Source organism: Zootoca vivipara, chromosome 9, assembly GCF_963506605.1.
Source record: "Zootoca vivipara chromosome 9, rZooViv1.1, whole genome shotgun sequence".
Lineage (NCBI taxonomy): Eukaryota > Metazoa > Chordata > Lepidosauria > Squamata > Lacertidae > Zootoca > Zootoca vivipara.
Genome location: NC_083284.1, coordinates 44,826,980 through 44,842,163, shown reverse-complemented (window position 1 = coordinate 44,842,163; position 15,184 = coordinate 44,826,980). Strand labels below are relative to the sequence as shown.

Below are 15,184 nucleotides of genomic sequence, written 5' to 3'. Positions count from 1 at the left end.
TCAACCCCCCCCCATCCTCCCACCAAAATTCCTGAAAAAAGTTAGAAGTTTTCATTCTGGCCCAGATTTATAAACAGTAAGTTTAGAAGATTTGTGCTTAGTACTTCAGTACTCAAAACAGTGCGTGAATGTGCTCTGGAACAAATTGAGGCCCAACTCTTAATCTTCTGTGACCACTGTAATATGGTTATCCTGCACAAACATGAGTTTCTATTTTCAGCTCCCAAGTTTACACCATGACTAAAATAAGAATGTATTTTGCAATTTTCTCATGAGTTAGGGTGGAAATCATCTGAATACATACAGTGTTTTCTTACTTTAGGGATATGTGGATCGGGAAGGCAATACTACAGGATTTACTGGACTTGTGACTCATTTGCACTATCATGAACCTTCCAATATTGTACTAGTTGATTTTCTCGTGAAAGGCTTATTCCATAAGCTGTGTCAACGAAGCAAGAAAGGTATGTTTACATGGGCACAGAGAAAGAGCACCAATTGCTTCTTTCTCTGCTTTGCTTTTGAATGGGCAGAGAGATTTACTCTATTCAATCCTGTTTTGGAGACCACTTCCGCTTCAGGTTGGGGGAGTGAGGAAGGCCTTGCCTTGTCAATGTTCATAAGTGTAACTAATAGATGAAGACCAAACCAACAGAGATCCTAATTTGACCAGGAGGCTGTTTCCCCCCCCATCTCCTCCACACCTGTGGGCAGGTAAAGTCACAGATGCAAATAAGCATTAAGAGTGCACTCCCGAAGGATTAATTTGTAATAATGTGGATTTCTGTACCAAACAGGACCACAAGCTTTCTCTCAGGATGTGATGGAAAAACTGGTGCTAGTATTAGCACATCTTTTTGGAAGAAGGCGGATACCAGCTGTTGTCCTTAATTCTGGAAGGACGTTTTACCAATCAAAGGTAAGATCAAAAGCTTGTTTATTTGCCACTGAAAATGTGGGGAAGGACATTGGCCGCCTTTGTTCAGAAGGTACAAAGATGAGCGGATGATGCAAAAGATTGAGATAATGATGTGATTTAAAGAAACCCCAGTAACTACTGATCAAAGGTTGAACAGAAGAATCCACATGCTGTTTAATTCTCTTTGGAAACTGCTCTCCTCCCTTGCATTTTTTGATTCTATGTGGACAATTTGAATGATAAATTAAGTTTATACTATGGAAGTAAGGCATAAAGATACACGTAAGCACCTTTTGTATTGCACAGTACTCTTAATTCTGTGACATAGATTGGATTATGAGATAAATTTTGCAGCAATACAGCCGAAGTCACTAGAGCCCTCTTGGTGATCTAGATACAGTGGTACCTCTATTTACGAATTTAATGCGTTCCGAACGCACATTCGTAAGTCGAAAAAAATTGTAAGTCGAATCCCAAAGGAATGCATTGGGAGAAAAAATTCGTAGGTCGAAGCAACCCTATCTAAAAATTCGTAAGTAGAAAAAATCCTAAGTAGAAACATTCGTAAGTAGATTCCTTCAGTAGCACCTTAAAGACCAACTAAGTTTTTATTTTGGTATGAGCTTTCGTGTGCATGCACACTTCTTCAGATACCAAATTTTCTTCAGATACCAAATTTTCTTCAGATACCAAATTTTCGTGCATGCACACGAAAGCTCATACCAAAATAAAAACTTAGTTGGTCTTTAAAGGTACTACTGAAGGAATTTTTTTATTTTACTTCGACCCAGACCAACACGGCTACCTACCTGTAACCATTCGTAAGTAGAGTTATTCGTAAGTAGAGGTACCACTGTATTGTATTCTGTGGTCCTTGTTTTTTTAAATAAATTTTCTGATTAAAAGCTTTAAATCAGGCTTGACAATTATTATTTATCTCTCAAGCAACTATTCTGTTGTCTTTAGGTGTTTCTTGAGGATCTCCCTGAAGATTTTGCTGCTGCTTTGGATGAGTACAACTCCAAAATAGAAGAGAATTTTGGACAGTTTCTGCAGATAGTTTCCACCATGGCTGATATGCAGCAAGAATATAAACTTCCACTTTCAGAACTTGGTAAGCAGGCATTATTTGAATTTCATTGAAATACAAACTCTGCAGTTCTGAAGCCTTTAGGAATCAAAGGTCCATTGGGAGAGCTCCACTGGTTGAGCAGCCTTGTGATCCCAGAGGAGTCCCTGGGAAGCTACATGGGCTTAGAAATGCAACTTGTGGCGGGTTGCAAGAAGTACAGTTTGAAAGGTGGCATGCTGGAGGTAGATTGGGCAGAAGAAAGGTAGGAATGGAGGCATGGGTAGGCAGTGGGTGGATATGTGATTGCTTCAAGTACACATCTTTTGGCTTAGATTCAATAGGGACAAAAAAGAGCACAAGGATGTATGGTCACATCTAGAGATGTAAAATTTCCAGAAATTTTGAAGCTTGGGAAAAAACGAAAAATTTTGGGAAAATTGAAAAAAATGCTATATTAGCACTTCTTTTTTTCTTTTCCAGATTCAAAGTCATTCTGTTACTTTAGAAACATAAAATATAACTATGGACAATTTTAATGGGCATAGAATTATCACAACTAGCATATTAAAAATATAGTTTATCCAAACTATTATTACAAACAGAATTTACTTTTAAAATAATATTTATTTGTATTTGTAACAAATGGAGCAACATCTCCTGAACTGTTTACTAGTTTATGTGGAACAACAACAAAAAGACCTCCACAAAACAATTTTTAAAAATCCAGAAGTAACAATTATTCATATTTCCTCTCAACAGTATTTAAAAAAACATTATCATAAAAAGAACTGAAGAAGGAAGTGGGAATAAATTTCAATGAATGGGCATGAAATTTAATCAGAATAATTTTCTGAGCTGTAATGATCAGTATCAGTTTCAGTCTCTGCTTCTGCATCTATCTACTCTGTTGTGTCTGTCATTATCACAGTTATTATGGACTTCTAAAAACTGAAGTTTTGCTCAGATTGAAACAACCTTCTCTACCCTTTCACAGAACCAATGCATACTACACGCATGCAAAAACAAAACTGAAACCTTTTTCTTTTCTGGTGACAACAGCACCTCCTAAAGGAAGAAATGTATCCTGTTCTTGCATTGGAGAGTTCAGTTTGTAACCTGGGACTTACTTGTCCTCACAGAAATTAGAATAATCTGATACATACATATTTTTTAAAAATGATATACAAATTATTTGAACCCCTTATCTTAAGATATTTTATTCATCATGTTAAAATAAAACATTCCATAATCTATTTTTCATTTTTTTCATTTTTTCCAATTTTTCAGAAAAAAACAAGGCTTCAGGAAAAAAACAGGGAAAACCCGTCTTTTTGGGGGGATTTTTTCTGGTTTTTTCCCCGGGCCTTCACATCTCTAGTCACATCTAATGGGAGATCTGAGGACTTCAATCATCAAGTATATATAAAGTATAAATATATGTTTTCTATATTTATGCTCATTCCTCTATCATCCAATTATAATAGAGTTGTGCACCCATTGATAAATTCACATTTTTAATCATTTTGTTAGAGTTTTCAAGTAAAGAACCACCTGACTCACCGCTTGCATCTCACCTAATGAGCTGTGATGAAGGAAGGACAGCAGTTTCACCGTTTGTGTGCCTGTCAGGAAATACAGAATTTGATTTACTGCACACAGGGACTGTCAACAATGTAAGTGGTAAAGATTATAAAGTGTAAACTGGAGGTTTGATGAACGATTTCAAGAGCATATAGTAATACTAATAATAATACTACTAATACATTTATTATTTAGACACCACCCATCTGGCTGGGTTTCCCCAGCCACTCTGCGCGGCTTACAGCATATATTAAAAAAAATGATGGGAGAGCGTTCCACAGGATGGGCACCACTACTGAGAAGGCCCTCTGCCTGGTTCCCTGTAACCTCACTTCTTGCAGTGAGAGAAGCGCCATAAGGCCCTTGGAGCTTGGACCTCAGTGTCCGGGCTGAGCGATGGGGGTGGAGACATTCCTTCAGGTATATTGGGCAGAGGCTGTTTAGGGCTTTAAAGGTCAGCACCAAAACTTTGAATTGTGCTTGGAAACGTACTGGGAGCCAATGTACTGTAGGTCTTTCAGGACCAGTGTTATATGGTCTCTGTGGCCATTTGCCATCATCAGTCTAGCTGCCGCATTCTAGATTAGTTGCAGTTTACGAGTCATCTTCAAAGTAGCCCCATGTAGAGTGCATTGCAGTAGTCCAAGCGGAAGATAACCAGATCATGCAACACTCTAGTCTAGTTGCACCAGGAAGTGATCTGACCATGGCAATTATTTTGTTTCACTTTAAGTAAAGATCATCCACGTCCATAGAGGTGGACACCTGATCTAAGCAATGTCTGCGGCTATGGGTTGGGCCAAACTTATTCAGGGGCAGTCCCATGGAGGCCATGCTTTCCATGAAGTCTTGAGCAGCCCCTGGTAAGGTTGTGTTGGCATGGATGTTAACATCTACCATGACCTGAAGCACCTCATGCAAGGAATCCTTTGTGCAGTGAGGAGGTTGGTACACTAAAAGGAATCCTGTACTTCCCCTATTGCCCAGCTTCCAGAACATGCACTCAGAAAACTGGGTCTTCCCAATAGGACACCTGGCACAAGCTAATGGCTTCCTAAAGATCACTGCACACCCACCCACACCCGCCCACATGATGTGGGTTGCTGTGAGTAAGAGAAACCTGGCGGCAAGCAGCAGCAAGAACAGGCCCATCGGCCATGTCCAACCAAGTCTCTGTTACACACGCCAGGTCAATTCCACCATCCACGATCAAGTCATGAATGGCAGCAGTCTTGTGAATCATTTGACCTGGCATTACACAGCAGCACCAAAATGGAAATACTGTATGAAAATAAGTTCATGGATGATAGATTATTTTGTGCTTGTGTGTCCCCTGTTTTCTAAAGGCACAAATTCATAAACAATTCCCAGAGTTACCCAAGAACAAGAAATGGATTGTTGAACCACCATGGGAATTGTAGGTCTGTGAGAGGAATAGGGGTCTCCTAACAGCTCTCAGCTCTCTTAACCAGCTACCGTTCCCAGGATTCTTGGGACCACAATGGTGGTTAATGTGGTTTCATGGTGCTTTAAGTGTATACTGCAGATGTGGCCTTAAATGCAACCATTCTCCCCTTAAGCACATGAAACTTGCCCTTGGGATCTCATCTGAGTTCAGGGCAGCTTTAGGGGTTGCTCAGTAACTGAGTAGTATGAAAAAGGGACGCTGCTCTACTGTTTCTGCAGGTCATACTGCGCACAATAGGCATTAGTGATGCAAACATCCCAGTCCTCTATTCAAAGATATGTGATAATCAGGGAAGAATGATTCCACTTAATGCATATGTGCTCGACTTCTATAAACATGGATCTCTGACAGCAATGGCACAGGATAACAGGTGGGTGCTTTCTTTCTTTCTTTCTTTCTTTCTTTCTTTCTTTCTTTCTTTCTTTCTTTCTTTCTTTCTTTCTTTCTTTCTTAAATTTCTATACCACTCTTCATCTGAGGGTGGTTTAACATATAAAAACACAAAAATGCATAACATAGTAACAAACAAGAAAAGTACCCACGCCCCCAAGTTTAAAAGGCCATAGATGGTTCAATTAGCCAAAAGCCTATGAGAAGAGGAATGATTTTCCTGGCGCTTAAAGATATGTAAATAAGGCAAACCTTCCTGGGGAGAGGATTCCACAAGTGGGGAGGCACCACAGAAAAGACCCCTTCTCATGTTGCTGTCCTACAAACCTCTCGGGGAGAAATCTTTTGAGAAACGGCAAGTAAGAGGAATCACGATAGATATTTATAAAATTAAGCATGGAACGGAGAAAGTGAATAGAGAAAAGTTTCTTTCCCTTTCTCATAACATTAGAACTCGTGGACATCCAACGAAGCTGAATGTGGGAAGATTCAGGACAGATAAAATACTTCACACACTAGCTAAATTGTAGAACTCACACGCACAGGAGAAAGTGATCGCCACCAACTTTGATGGCTTTAAAAGAGAATTAGACTAATACTTGGAGAATAAGGCTATTAAGAACAAGAAAAGTACATGAAATATAACACTGCTAACCTACTTTTCCTTTCAATTTTAGTATACATGAAGGAGAAGCCTATGCTTTATTGAAGGACTTTGGCCTTGCTCTTAAAGCCATCAGGTATGCCAGTGATTTTCAGTCAGTGTGCCCTCTTTCCTTCCCTCCCTCCTCTGATGCCCTCTTGCATCTCTGCCTTCCGAAAGCTTGCACAGCTGTTTGTTTCAGCAGCCCTGGCTACAAGCTCCCTAGGTGAATGGTGCTTCTGGGGCTGGCCAGGGGGTGGTTTCCAGGCCCCTGTGGGCAGTGGGAGGAGGCACCTCTCGTTGGGGGCAGGGGGGCAGCTCAGAGATCAGGAGGGGCAGCTGCTGCTTCCCAGAGGACTCCCAAGGAGAGGGGAGGAGGCTGAGGGAACACTCCACAAGCGAGAGTGTTCGAAAAGGAGTGAAGGGCTGCCAGCTCTGCAGGCAAGGGGTGACAAAGCTGGGCTCCTGAGCCCCACGAGGGTGCCACAGAAAGAATGTAGTTGGTCAAGGGAGATGTGGACCCCAAAAGGTTGAAAACCTCTGAGGTATGCAATGAAGTCTTGCTTGTTTACTCTTGTTCTTTAGAACAATTTAACAGAGGTCAGTAGACGGATACCTATCATACCTGGGTTGGCACCAGGTCCGTCCGTCCCCCCCCCCCCGCTGGACTGCTGACATGAACATATACTGTTATACAGTGGGACCTTGACTTACGAGCTCCTTGACATCCGACGTTTTCGACTTACGAGCGGAAAAAGTGGCCGCGCACTTACGATTTTTCCGACATCCGAATGGAAAACCCGTTCGCGGCTAGATGCAGTTTCCTCGACTTACGAATTTTTCTGTTTCCAATGCATTCCTATGGGAAACCGCTTTTCCTATGGGAAACTCAACTTACAAAGTTTTCAACCTACGAGTGTGCATTCGGAACGGATTAAATTAGTAAATCGAGTTCCCACTGTATATCTTTCCAACTTGCCTCACAAAAATATACTTTGCTCTTTCTGTGCCCACATCCCCAAATTTCCCCTCATGGTGCCTCCACTGTTGCTATAGGTGTAGAGAGTAGTCTGGGTGACTTTATATGCCCATCATTCTCAAACATATCCAACCAGTTTTTACATGGTAAACCATGTTTTGAACATCAAGAGTCAGATCTTAGGGGCAACAAAAAAAAAAAAAAATTATTTTATTTTAGATAGATGCTGAATTCAGGTAAACCAAAAAGAAACACAGGACTGGCCCAATCATGTAGCAGGACTTCAACAAGCACCATGGGGGGAATCAAGGCCAGAACTGATAGCTGAATGCTGCATGAATACTTTTCAAAATATTACGCCTAGCGTAATGGTGGATAGTTTCGTGTGGGCTCTACTTCAGGCACAAAAATGTTACGAAATACAACAAAGCAGCTTTCAGGGTTGAAGGTGTATAACACCCCCTCCTCCTCGCAAAAGCATTTTATTGTTTATTCTGCTTCTCATTCCAGTGTCTCTTTGCGTGAACTTTGCGACAAAGAGGATGATAACGTCGTGTGCGCCTTTGAACAATTAAGTCTGAACTACTGGCAGAAACTGAACGTTGTGTAACTGGAATAATGCCTGCACCAAAAATATGATGCTTTGTAAGAAGGGATAACAGTTTGCAGTTGTATCAAATTTACATTCTACATTGGCTGAATGGATATGTAGTATCTGTTTGATTAGGGGTGCTGTCATTTAAAATTTTTACATTTTAAATTGGTTGAATGAATATGTAGTATCTGTTTGATAGGTTAGCATGCCTATTTTTAAATGACTACACAGGGAGGGGTAGTTGAAGACACACCTCTTTGCCCTGACTTTTAACACCTGAGAAGTATATTGTTAGGCCACATTATATGTTTTTAAATTAGTTTTGTAATTATTGTAACCTATTCTGGCACCTTATGGTGAAGGGAAGATGAATAAATAAATAATGCTTGTTTTAGTTCTTGGGGGTTTTGTTTTTGCCTGTTTGTATAGAATTAGGGACAATTTAAATCCTAACAAATAAGTCAACAAGCAACAAAGTAAACTCCCTTTGATGAGTTTCACCAACCCTCCATGTCTGCAATTTGGGAAGGATATTGAAAACTCCCCAAATTATACAATGTGTGATACAATTCTGGGAGATATAAGCAGGATCATGGCTTTGTTGAAGCATGAATTTATGGAGCTTATTAAGAATAGATACTGCTAATATATAGTGAACTGATGAAAAAGATTTTGCTGCCCTACTATTAACACGTCTGGTTTATCTTTGTGTGTGAGAGAAGCAAAACAAGAATTGTCCAACAATGACACGTTGTGATTCTTAGGCTGCAATCCTTTGCACATATCCTGTGAACACAATAAAAAAAAAATCCTTCCAGTAGCACCTTAGAGACCAACTAAGTTTGCCATTGGTATGAGCTTTCATGTGCATGAACACTTACACGGCAGACCTACCTGTAACTAAACCTGTGAACACAGTGGGACTTCTGAATAAACAGGTATCGGTTTGTCCTGCCATGCTGTTGTTGATAGTGTAATGAGTTAGGAGTTAGTCTAAATGGGTGTTGGGGGGGGGGAGTCTGTTTTCCAATCATGTGATTCTGAACCCTGTGAGATTGATTATTGCAGAAAAAGGGACTACTGTACCATAATGGTCAGACCAACTTGTTTGCTAAGTCAATAGCTTCGCCTGCTCTGTTAAGTATCTGCTTTGTAACAGGGGCGTAGCCAGGATCAAAACTAGGGGGGGGGGCAAGCCATGGTCATTCAGGGGCGGGGCCAAGGGAGGGGAGGGGCCACGAAGTGGGAATGTGGGCGGGGCTAAAGGGCCAGCGGGCCTGATGATATCGTGGCGGCGGCAGCAGCAGCCACCTTGTGCTTCTGGGGCTGGCAGCGTTGGCGGCTACCCTGCTTGGCTGGAGAGGACGGGAGGGTCGGGCAGGCAAGAGGGGGTGGCAGGGCGGGCAAGGCAAGGCACGGCCGCAGCCAAGATGGCTCCAAGGCGTTGCTGCATATCAGCATAATATTTCAACCATGGTTCAAGCCCCACCTTAGGAAAAAAATCCTGCATTGCAGGGGGTTGGACTAGATGACCCTTGTGGTCCCTTCCGACTACAATTCTATGATTCTATTGATATATTACCATAGCATATGCATCATTCTGCTTTCTTGAATTGTCCTACTCCTAGGCATAGCAGCCAACTCCTAGAGGCCTAGGTGCCTCCCCCCCCCAAATTACTGGTAAATACCGTATTTGAAAGTCATCCCCCCATGTTGATGGGCTTTCTATGTGGGGCTTATCTCCCCCCCCCATATTTTATTAAGGATGGAAGAGGGAGGGAAGGAAGGAAGACATAGAGAGGGATAACTCATATTTGTGGGTGCCTCTGGGTGACGCTGTGATGCTGGAACTCTGCATGTACAGGAGCCTTGTAAGCAGCTTTCTCTCTGCTTGATTTACAGCAGGCACGTCCAACAGGTAGATTGTGATCTACCAGTAGATCACTGGATGTCTGTGGTAGATCACTGGTAGGTCACTGGCACCCCTAAAAAAAAAGCTCACCCAAAATTTTCCTCCTCCCTAAAAAAACTAAACAAAGCCCTAAACAAAAAATGGGCCTCCCTCCCTCCTAAAAGAAGCTCAACAAGTTTGACCTAAACCCAAAAAAAACAGGGCTTCCCTTCCTTAAAAAAAACTCAACAGCTTTGACCTGAACCCTCCAAAAGGGGGTAGATCACCCCCCAATTTTAAACTCTGTGAGTAGATCAGAGTCTCTTGGGAGGTGGCCACCCCTGATTTACAGTATACAGATGCAGGAGGAGGGGCAGACTGGGACACCACTGCTTTTTATAAACATCACTGTGTCTGTCAAAGCTACAGCCCCCCCTTTCTTATTCACTTCCTTTTAGCCTTGCAGAGCCACCTTAGTCAAATTGAATCCTCTGAGTCTGCACCCTCATTAAATAGAACTCTTAATGCTCCTGAATGCTCATTAACAACTCCCACTTAAGAACAATAGGGTGAAATGGTCAGCTATCGAATCTTGCCTGGGGATATATGCTCCATTGTCTTAACTGCTTAACTACTGGTAGCCACTTTGCTTTATTTATTTGATGTGTTTTTGTTACAGCTGTGTTCCCCCCCCCAGCACGCGGAGACTTAGCTGCTCTTGCTAAAGCAAAGCCCTTTCCACTTCAGTTTTTGGAGGGGAAAAGTGCTGGTTATGGTCTGTAAAATACATTAATTTTTTGCTTCTAGGGGGGGGGCAGCTGCCCCCTCCTGCCCCCCTGCCTACGCCCATGCTTTGTAATGTAAATTAAGGCAATGGGGTACACAGAAGCAAATGGCTGTAGACCCTCCTAAGGTAGAAGGTAAGCAGGAGAGGAAGTTTGTGTCTGAAAGAGAACAAAGGACAGACCGTCTTGGGATTGGGGCAAAAAAAAAAGATGCCTGACTTGCTACCGGTACCTATACTTGATCCAGAGCCATGTCATTGAAGAGCCTCCCTAAAAAATGAATGTGGGAGAGCAGGATTTGTAGGAGTATTGTGGTAGCAGAGTACTTATCCACCTCTCAGATGCCACCAGGAGATGACAGCCATTTTATATAATAATAATAATAATAATAATAATAATAATAATAATAATAATAATAATAATAATTTATTATTTATACCCCGCCCATCTGGCCGGGTCTCCCCAGCCACTCTGGGCGGCTTCCAATAGAAGAATAAAACACAATAATTTATTAAACATTAAAAGCCTCCCTGAACAGGGCTGCCTTCAGATGTCTTCTAAAAGTCTGGTAGTTGTTTTCCTTTTTGACATCTGTTGGGAGGGCGTTCCACAGGGCAGGCGCCATCACCGAGAAGGCCCTCTGCCTAGTTCCCTGCAACTTGGCTTCTCGCAACGAGGGAACCGCCAGAAGGCCCTCGGCGCTGGACCTCAGTGTCCGGGCAGAATGATGGAGGTGGAGACTCTCCTTCAGGTATACTGGACCGAGGCATATTAATGCTTGAGGCTCCAGTAACCTTCATTCCAAAGAAACCAAACCCAAGTTATATGCTGCAATCCCCGAGATTTCTTTCTTATGGCTTGGAGACTGGGACGTACTTAACAGTATGAAACACATTTGCATGGAAAAGAATCATATGGATTTTATTAGAGTCTACTTTGAAGAAAGTTTGTAAAATGCAATATATTAATAGCGAAATATTCATTCTTTTAAAAAACATGGTAAGGGAAAATCTACATTTGTTTTTAAAAAGTTTAGAAAAGAATAGGCATTGAACAGATCACACTGGGAAGTATTTTACAGTAGTACACAGAGAAATAAGGAGTACAGCTTGAATCTCTCATTTAAAGCATTTCCATCCCTAAACGTTTTCATTTTTAACATAGTTTTCTTCCTTCTAATAATCTTCAGCATCACCTGCACAGATGGCAAGTAAAGCACTCTCATAATGTCCGGAGGAAAAATGCTGCAAGATAAATAAATATTTATTAAATACTACACACTTTTTTAAAAAAATCAGCAATAGCAACCTTGTTGCTTTCTGCAAGAATTCAATCACTTTTTAAAGGGCAGAGCTGCTGATAGGAGTTTCTGAACTTGGCATATGTAGGGCAGATATAACCAAGAGGAATGGAGTTTGAGGATAGTCTTCATACACTTGCAGGACAGAGAAGCAAAAGACAGAGGTGATCTTCAGTTGCTGCTGTGTCTGTTCTTTCTCAGTGAAACTCCTGTTTGGCCTAGCAGTGTCATAGGCAGGTTGAGGAAGTGCCACAGCAACACGGGAGATTGTTTCCACACTTGTTATTTTTGGTTTGGATTCAATATTGTACTGTACCAGCAAATTCATGCTGTGCAATTGTGGTTCATTGGCAGGTCTTATGCAACAAATCTGCTTCCTCAAAAGACTGGACTTTTGTGATATGGGAATTGATGGGAAAATACTCCAGAAATTGGGGGACAACACTTTCTTAGACATAACCTCCCAGCAAACAAGTCGGACCAAGAGCTCATCAAATAGCCAATGACTAATTTCTGCAAATAAACTTACTGTAATAAACAGGTCACCTGGAAGTGCCTTGGGTGGGCATGCCCCCAGTCTTATGGTATTTCATCCCTGCGTCCTGCCTCCATTGTTTTGGCTTGGCCATCCAGAAGGATAAACCAACCATTGTTGTTTGTGGTTGGCTTATATTTGGGCCTTAGAATGAAAACCAGGTTATGGATTCTTCACCACCTAATACAACAAACACCACCATCTGAAGGCACACACACACACACACACACACACACACACACACACACACACACACACACACACAAACAACATTCTAGGACAGGTTCTTAGCCCGTCTTGGTACATTGTATTTGCTCTGTCTGAAAAGTGGCACGGGTACATGAATAAACACTGTGTGTAATTGGAACTTCATCATTTTTGCCAGGGATCATTATCAGTTAACTACATATTTTTACTCTCATAGTTTCTGTGCCAAAAAGCTTTGCTATGCATACGGTATGGTTCATATTTGCAATTCAGTGGGTTTTGGGGGGGACTGGTTGCAAAGTTTGGGGCCATAGTCTCTGATCTACTTTGAGGGAATCTTCTGTAGGCTCCTCAACTAACTTGAGATCTTGAATAAGATAACTAATTGAACATACTGGATAAGGTTAAAGAGTTGCTAGTTGTTGCATTCTAAAGGTGGAATCTCTAATATCACTTGGGGAGCCTAGCAGTGTGTTCTTTGATTTCTCCTGGTGTAAAATTGGTTGCACTGAGTAAAATAAAATATATTAAACTCTATTTTGAAGAAACTATATTTTGATGAAATATAGTTTAATGTCACAAATAAGGAGTACACTGGGTTGCGCTTTGGAGTACCGTAACAGCATTGCTGTCAATGTTTTTGGTGGGTTTTTTTATTCATGGAAATGACACCAACTGTGTTAAGTTAAGCAGACAGCCTGTTTTGGCTTCCAAGAAGATCAGGGCAAGCATGAAACAGACATACAATATGAACAAGGGTAGTACCACTGGACATCTTTCAGAGATGTAGTGCATCTTACTAGTAGTAACTGTAAGCATGGTGCAAATAGTTAAGAGGAACAGGATTTAATCCATTAGGAAACAAGAAGTTGGTTGGTCCATTCAGAGGCAATTGCTTTCTGTGTTCTTGATAGCTGAGGATATGCATGGATGTCTAAAACGATTGCTGTCTTTTATTTTAATGTCTAAAAATTATTACAGTCAACCCAAAAATACTTACTTTGATATCATGGAACAGTGATTTTCCATATCTCTCTTTATAACGTTGTCTTATGTTCAGCAGGTCTATTTCACTTCTGGCAACCAGTATGCGTATAACTGTTTTGTTATGGAATCCTAACTCCTGAAAGGGGACAGGAGACATTTGACTGTTTTAGATGTCATATATGGAGAGAGAGGGGGGGAGGGGGCATTGAAGCAGGTTTGTTTTGGATAATAAATTAGGATGAATGGTCATGGAATACAGCTGTGAGAAACGCTGAGAGTAATAAATTTTTATTGTACAGACTGTGCCGCACTCTGCATGCTAAGGAGTTAAAGAAAAGGAGAATAAGAACCTCTCTCTCTTAACAACACAATCTTGTGTATGTCTACTCAGTAAATCCCACTGAGTTAAATCGATTTTATTTCCAAGTAAGTGCGTATAGAATTACAGGCTAAGTTGCATTTATATATTTATTTTGCTTTGGGACAATGAGACATTCAAGAAAATGCGGGTTTGTAATAGTAGAAAATCCCTGAGTGACTGCTGAATGATTTTTGTTGATACTTCAGTAATTGCCTATTTGTTTAGTTAGTACAACAAACAACTTAAATCAGCCCATATAAGGAGTACCCAGATACTTGACTAGTAAAACATGATGTTTATGGAACAATGGTGACATCTAGAGGACACAGTATTCTGAACTGCACTTAGCTGGCCAGTATGTCTTTCCCATATGGCAAAATAAATTTGCCCATTATTTATGAAGGGGCTTTTTTTTTGCCAGGAGGAAGCAGTGATAAGGGAATAAAATAACTATTTGTAGGTTTGATTTTTATGATGAAGAGCTTAGAAAAATCTTGCACACTGTTAAGTTTTTTTACAGGAAAAATCATATGCACAGTTATATTGTGTCAGATACCTCTGAAATTGCAATTGCCTAGTAGTGTATATGCATTTGTAAGTTCTTTTTAATATGGTCCAAAATGTCATTTGTTTGCTGCACCATTGAGCATATGAACACAGAACATCTGTGCTAATGTGACTATTGGATGCTATATGAATGCAACTGAGAAAACCCTTGAAAATCTGTGTCACTGGTCCTCTCTTGCCCTTCAAGGACTATGCCTGAAAAATACTTTATAGGCCCCAGTTGCCTCCTCATTACTCCACATTCTAATGCATGGGCTAAGAAGCACTTTAAAAGATGCTATAGTAGAGATCTGAGAAGTCTCTCAATCATGGGAGTGTATGAGTCAGATTTACTCTGCAATTTACTTTAATTGGGATACAGCTGTGTAACTTCTCACCGTTGTACTTTTTCCTGCCTATTCTTTGCAGGGGGTGTGCAAATGTTAATTTTAACAGCTCACTTGAAGATCTAACTTGAACAGTAAACTGGAGAAGAGGAGAACAGCAACTCTGAATTCGGAAATATATGCAAATTGCTGCCTTGTCGGCATTTTAAAATGCCTTTCGGCATCTGTGGCCCATAGATCTCAGGAAGTTGCAAGGAATCTGGCCATGAAGCGTACCTAGTTTTTTTCTGAGCAAGTCACTGTCTCTTATTATAACCTATTACAAAGGATATTTGTGAGGATACACGTGTGGGGCATATTGTAATCCACCTTGAACATTTATTTAGGGAATTTGGGGACGTTTTTAATGTTTACTGCTGTATCATGTTTTTAATATCCGGTTGGGAGCCACCCAGAGTGGGTGGGGTATAAAAAAATATATGTTGTTGTTGTTGTTGAAAAAATATAGAGGCCTCACTATTAACATATAAAGTGGTGTAAATGTCCTCCTCCCATGATACTGGGTGAGGGGATGAAAC

The 15,184-nt window shown here is 41.0% G+C and overlaps 2 protein-coding genes across 6 annotated transcripts in view; one reads left to right on the top strand and one right to left on the bottom strand.

Moving 5' to 3' along the window:
* Positions 1-8,467, top strand: part of DDX60 (DExD/H-box helicase 60) — a 47,287-nt gene extending 38,820 nt beyond the window's left edge. For 2 of the 5 annotated variants that reach the window (XM_060278687.1, XM_060278686.1), the window contains 7 exons: positions 323-464; positions 798-919; positions 1,886-2,033; positions 3,522-3,664; positions 5,259-5,410; positions 6,108-6,170; positions 7,563-8,467. In XM_060278687.1, coding sequence (XP_060134670.1) covers positions 323-464; positions 798-919; positions 1,886-2,033; positions 3,522-3,664; positions 5,259-5,410; positions 6,108-6,170; positions 7,563-7,662 — 870 coding nt within the window. In that variant the 3' untranslated portion in view covers positions 7,663-8,467. The remainder of the gene's footprint in view (positions 1-322; positions 465-797; positions 920-1,885; positions 2,034-3,521; positions 3,665-5,258; positions 5,411-6,107; positions 6,171-7,562) is intronic. The other 3 variants (XM_060278688.1, XM_060278689.1, XR_009558143.1) reach the window with 2 other exon arrangements.
* Positions 8,468-11,144: 2,677 nt separating this feature from the next.
* Positions 11,145-15,184, bottom strand: part of ANXA10 (annexin A10) — a 29,271-nt gene continuing 25,231 nt past the window's right edge. Inside the window, exons 11-12 of the mRNA XM_035114017.2 lie at positions 13,366-13,488; positions 11,145-11,567 (exon numbers count right to left, since the gene is read on the bottom strand). Coding sequence (XP_034969908.2) covers positions 11,499-11,567; positions 13,366-13,488 — 192 coding nt within the window. The 3' untranslated portion in view covers positions 11,145-11,498. The remainder of the gene's footprint in view (positions 11,568-13,365; positions 13,489-15,184) is intronic.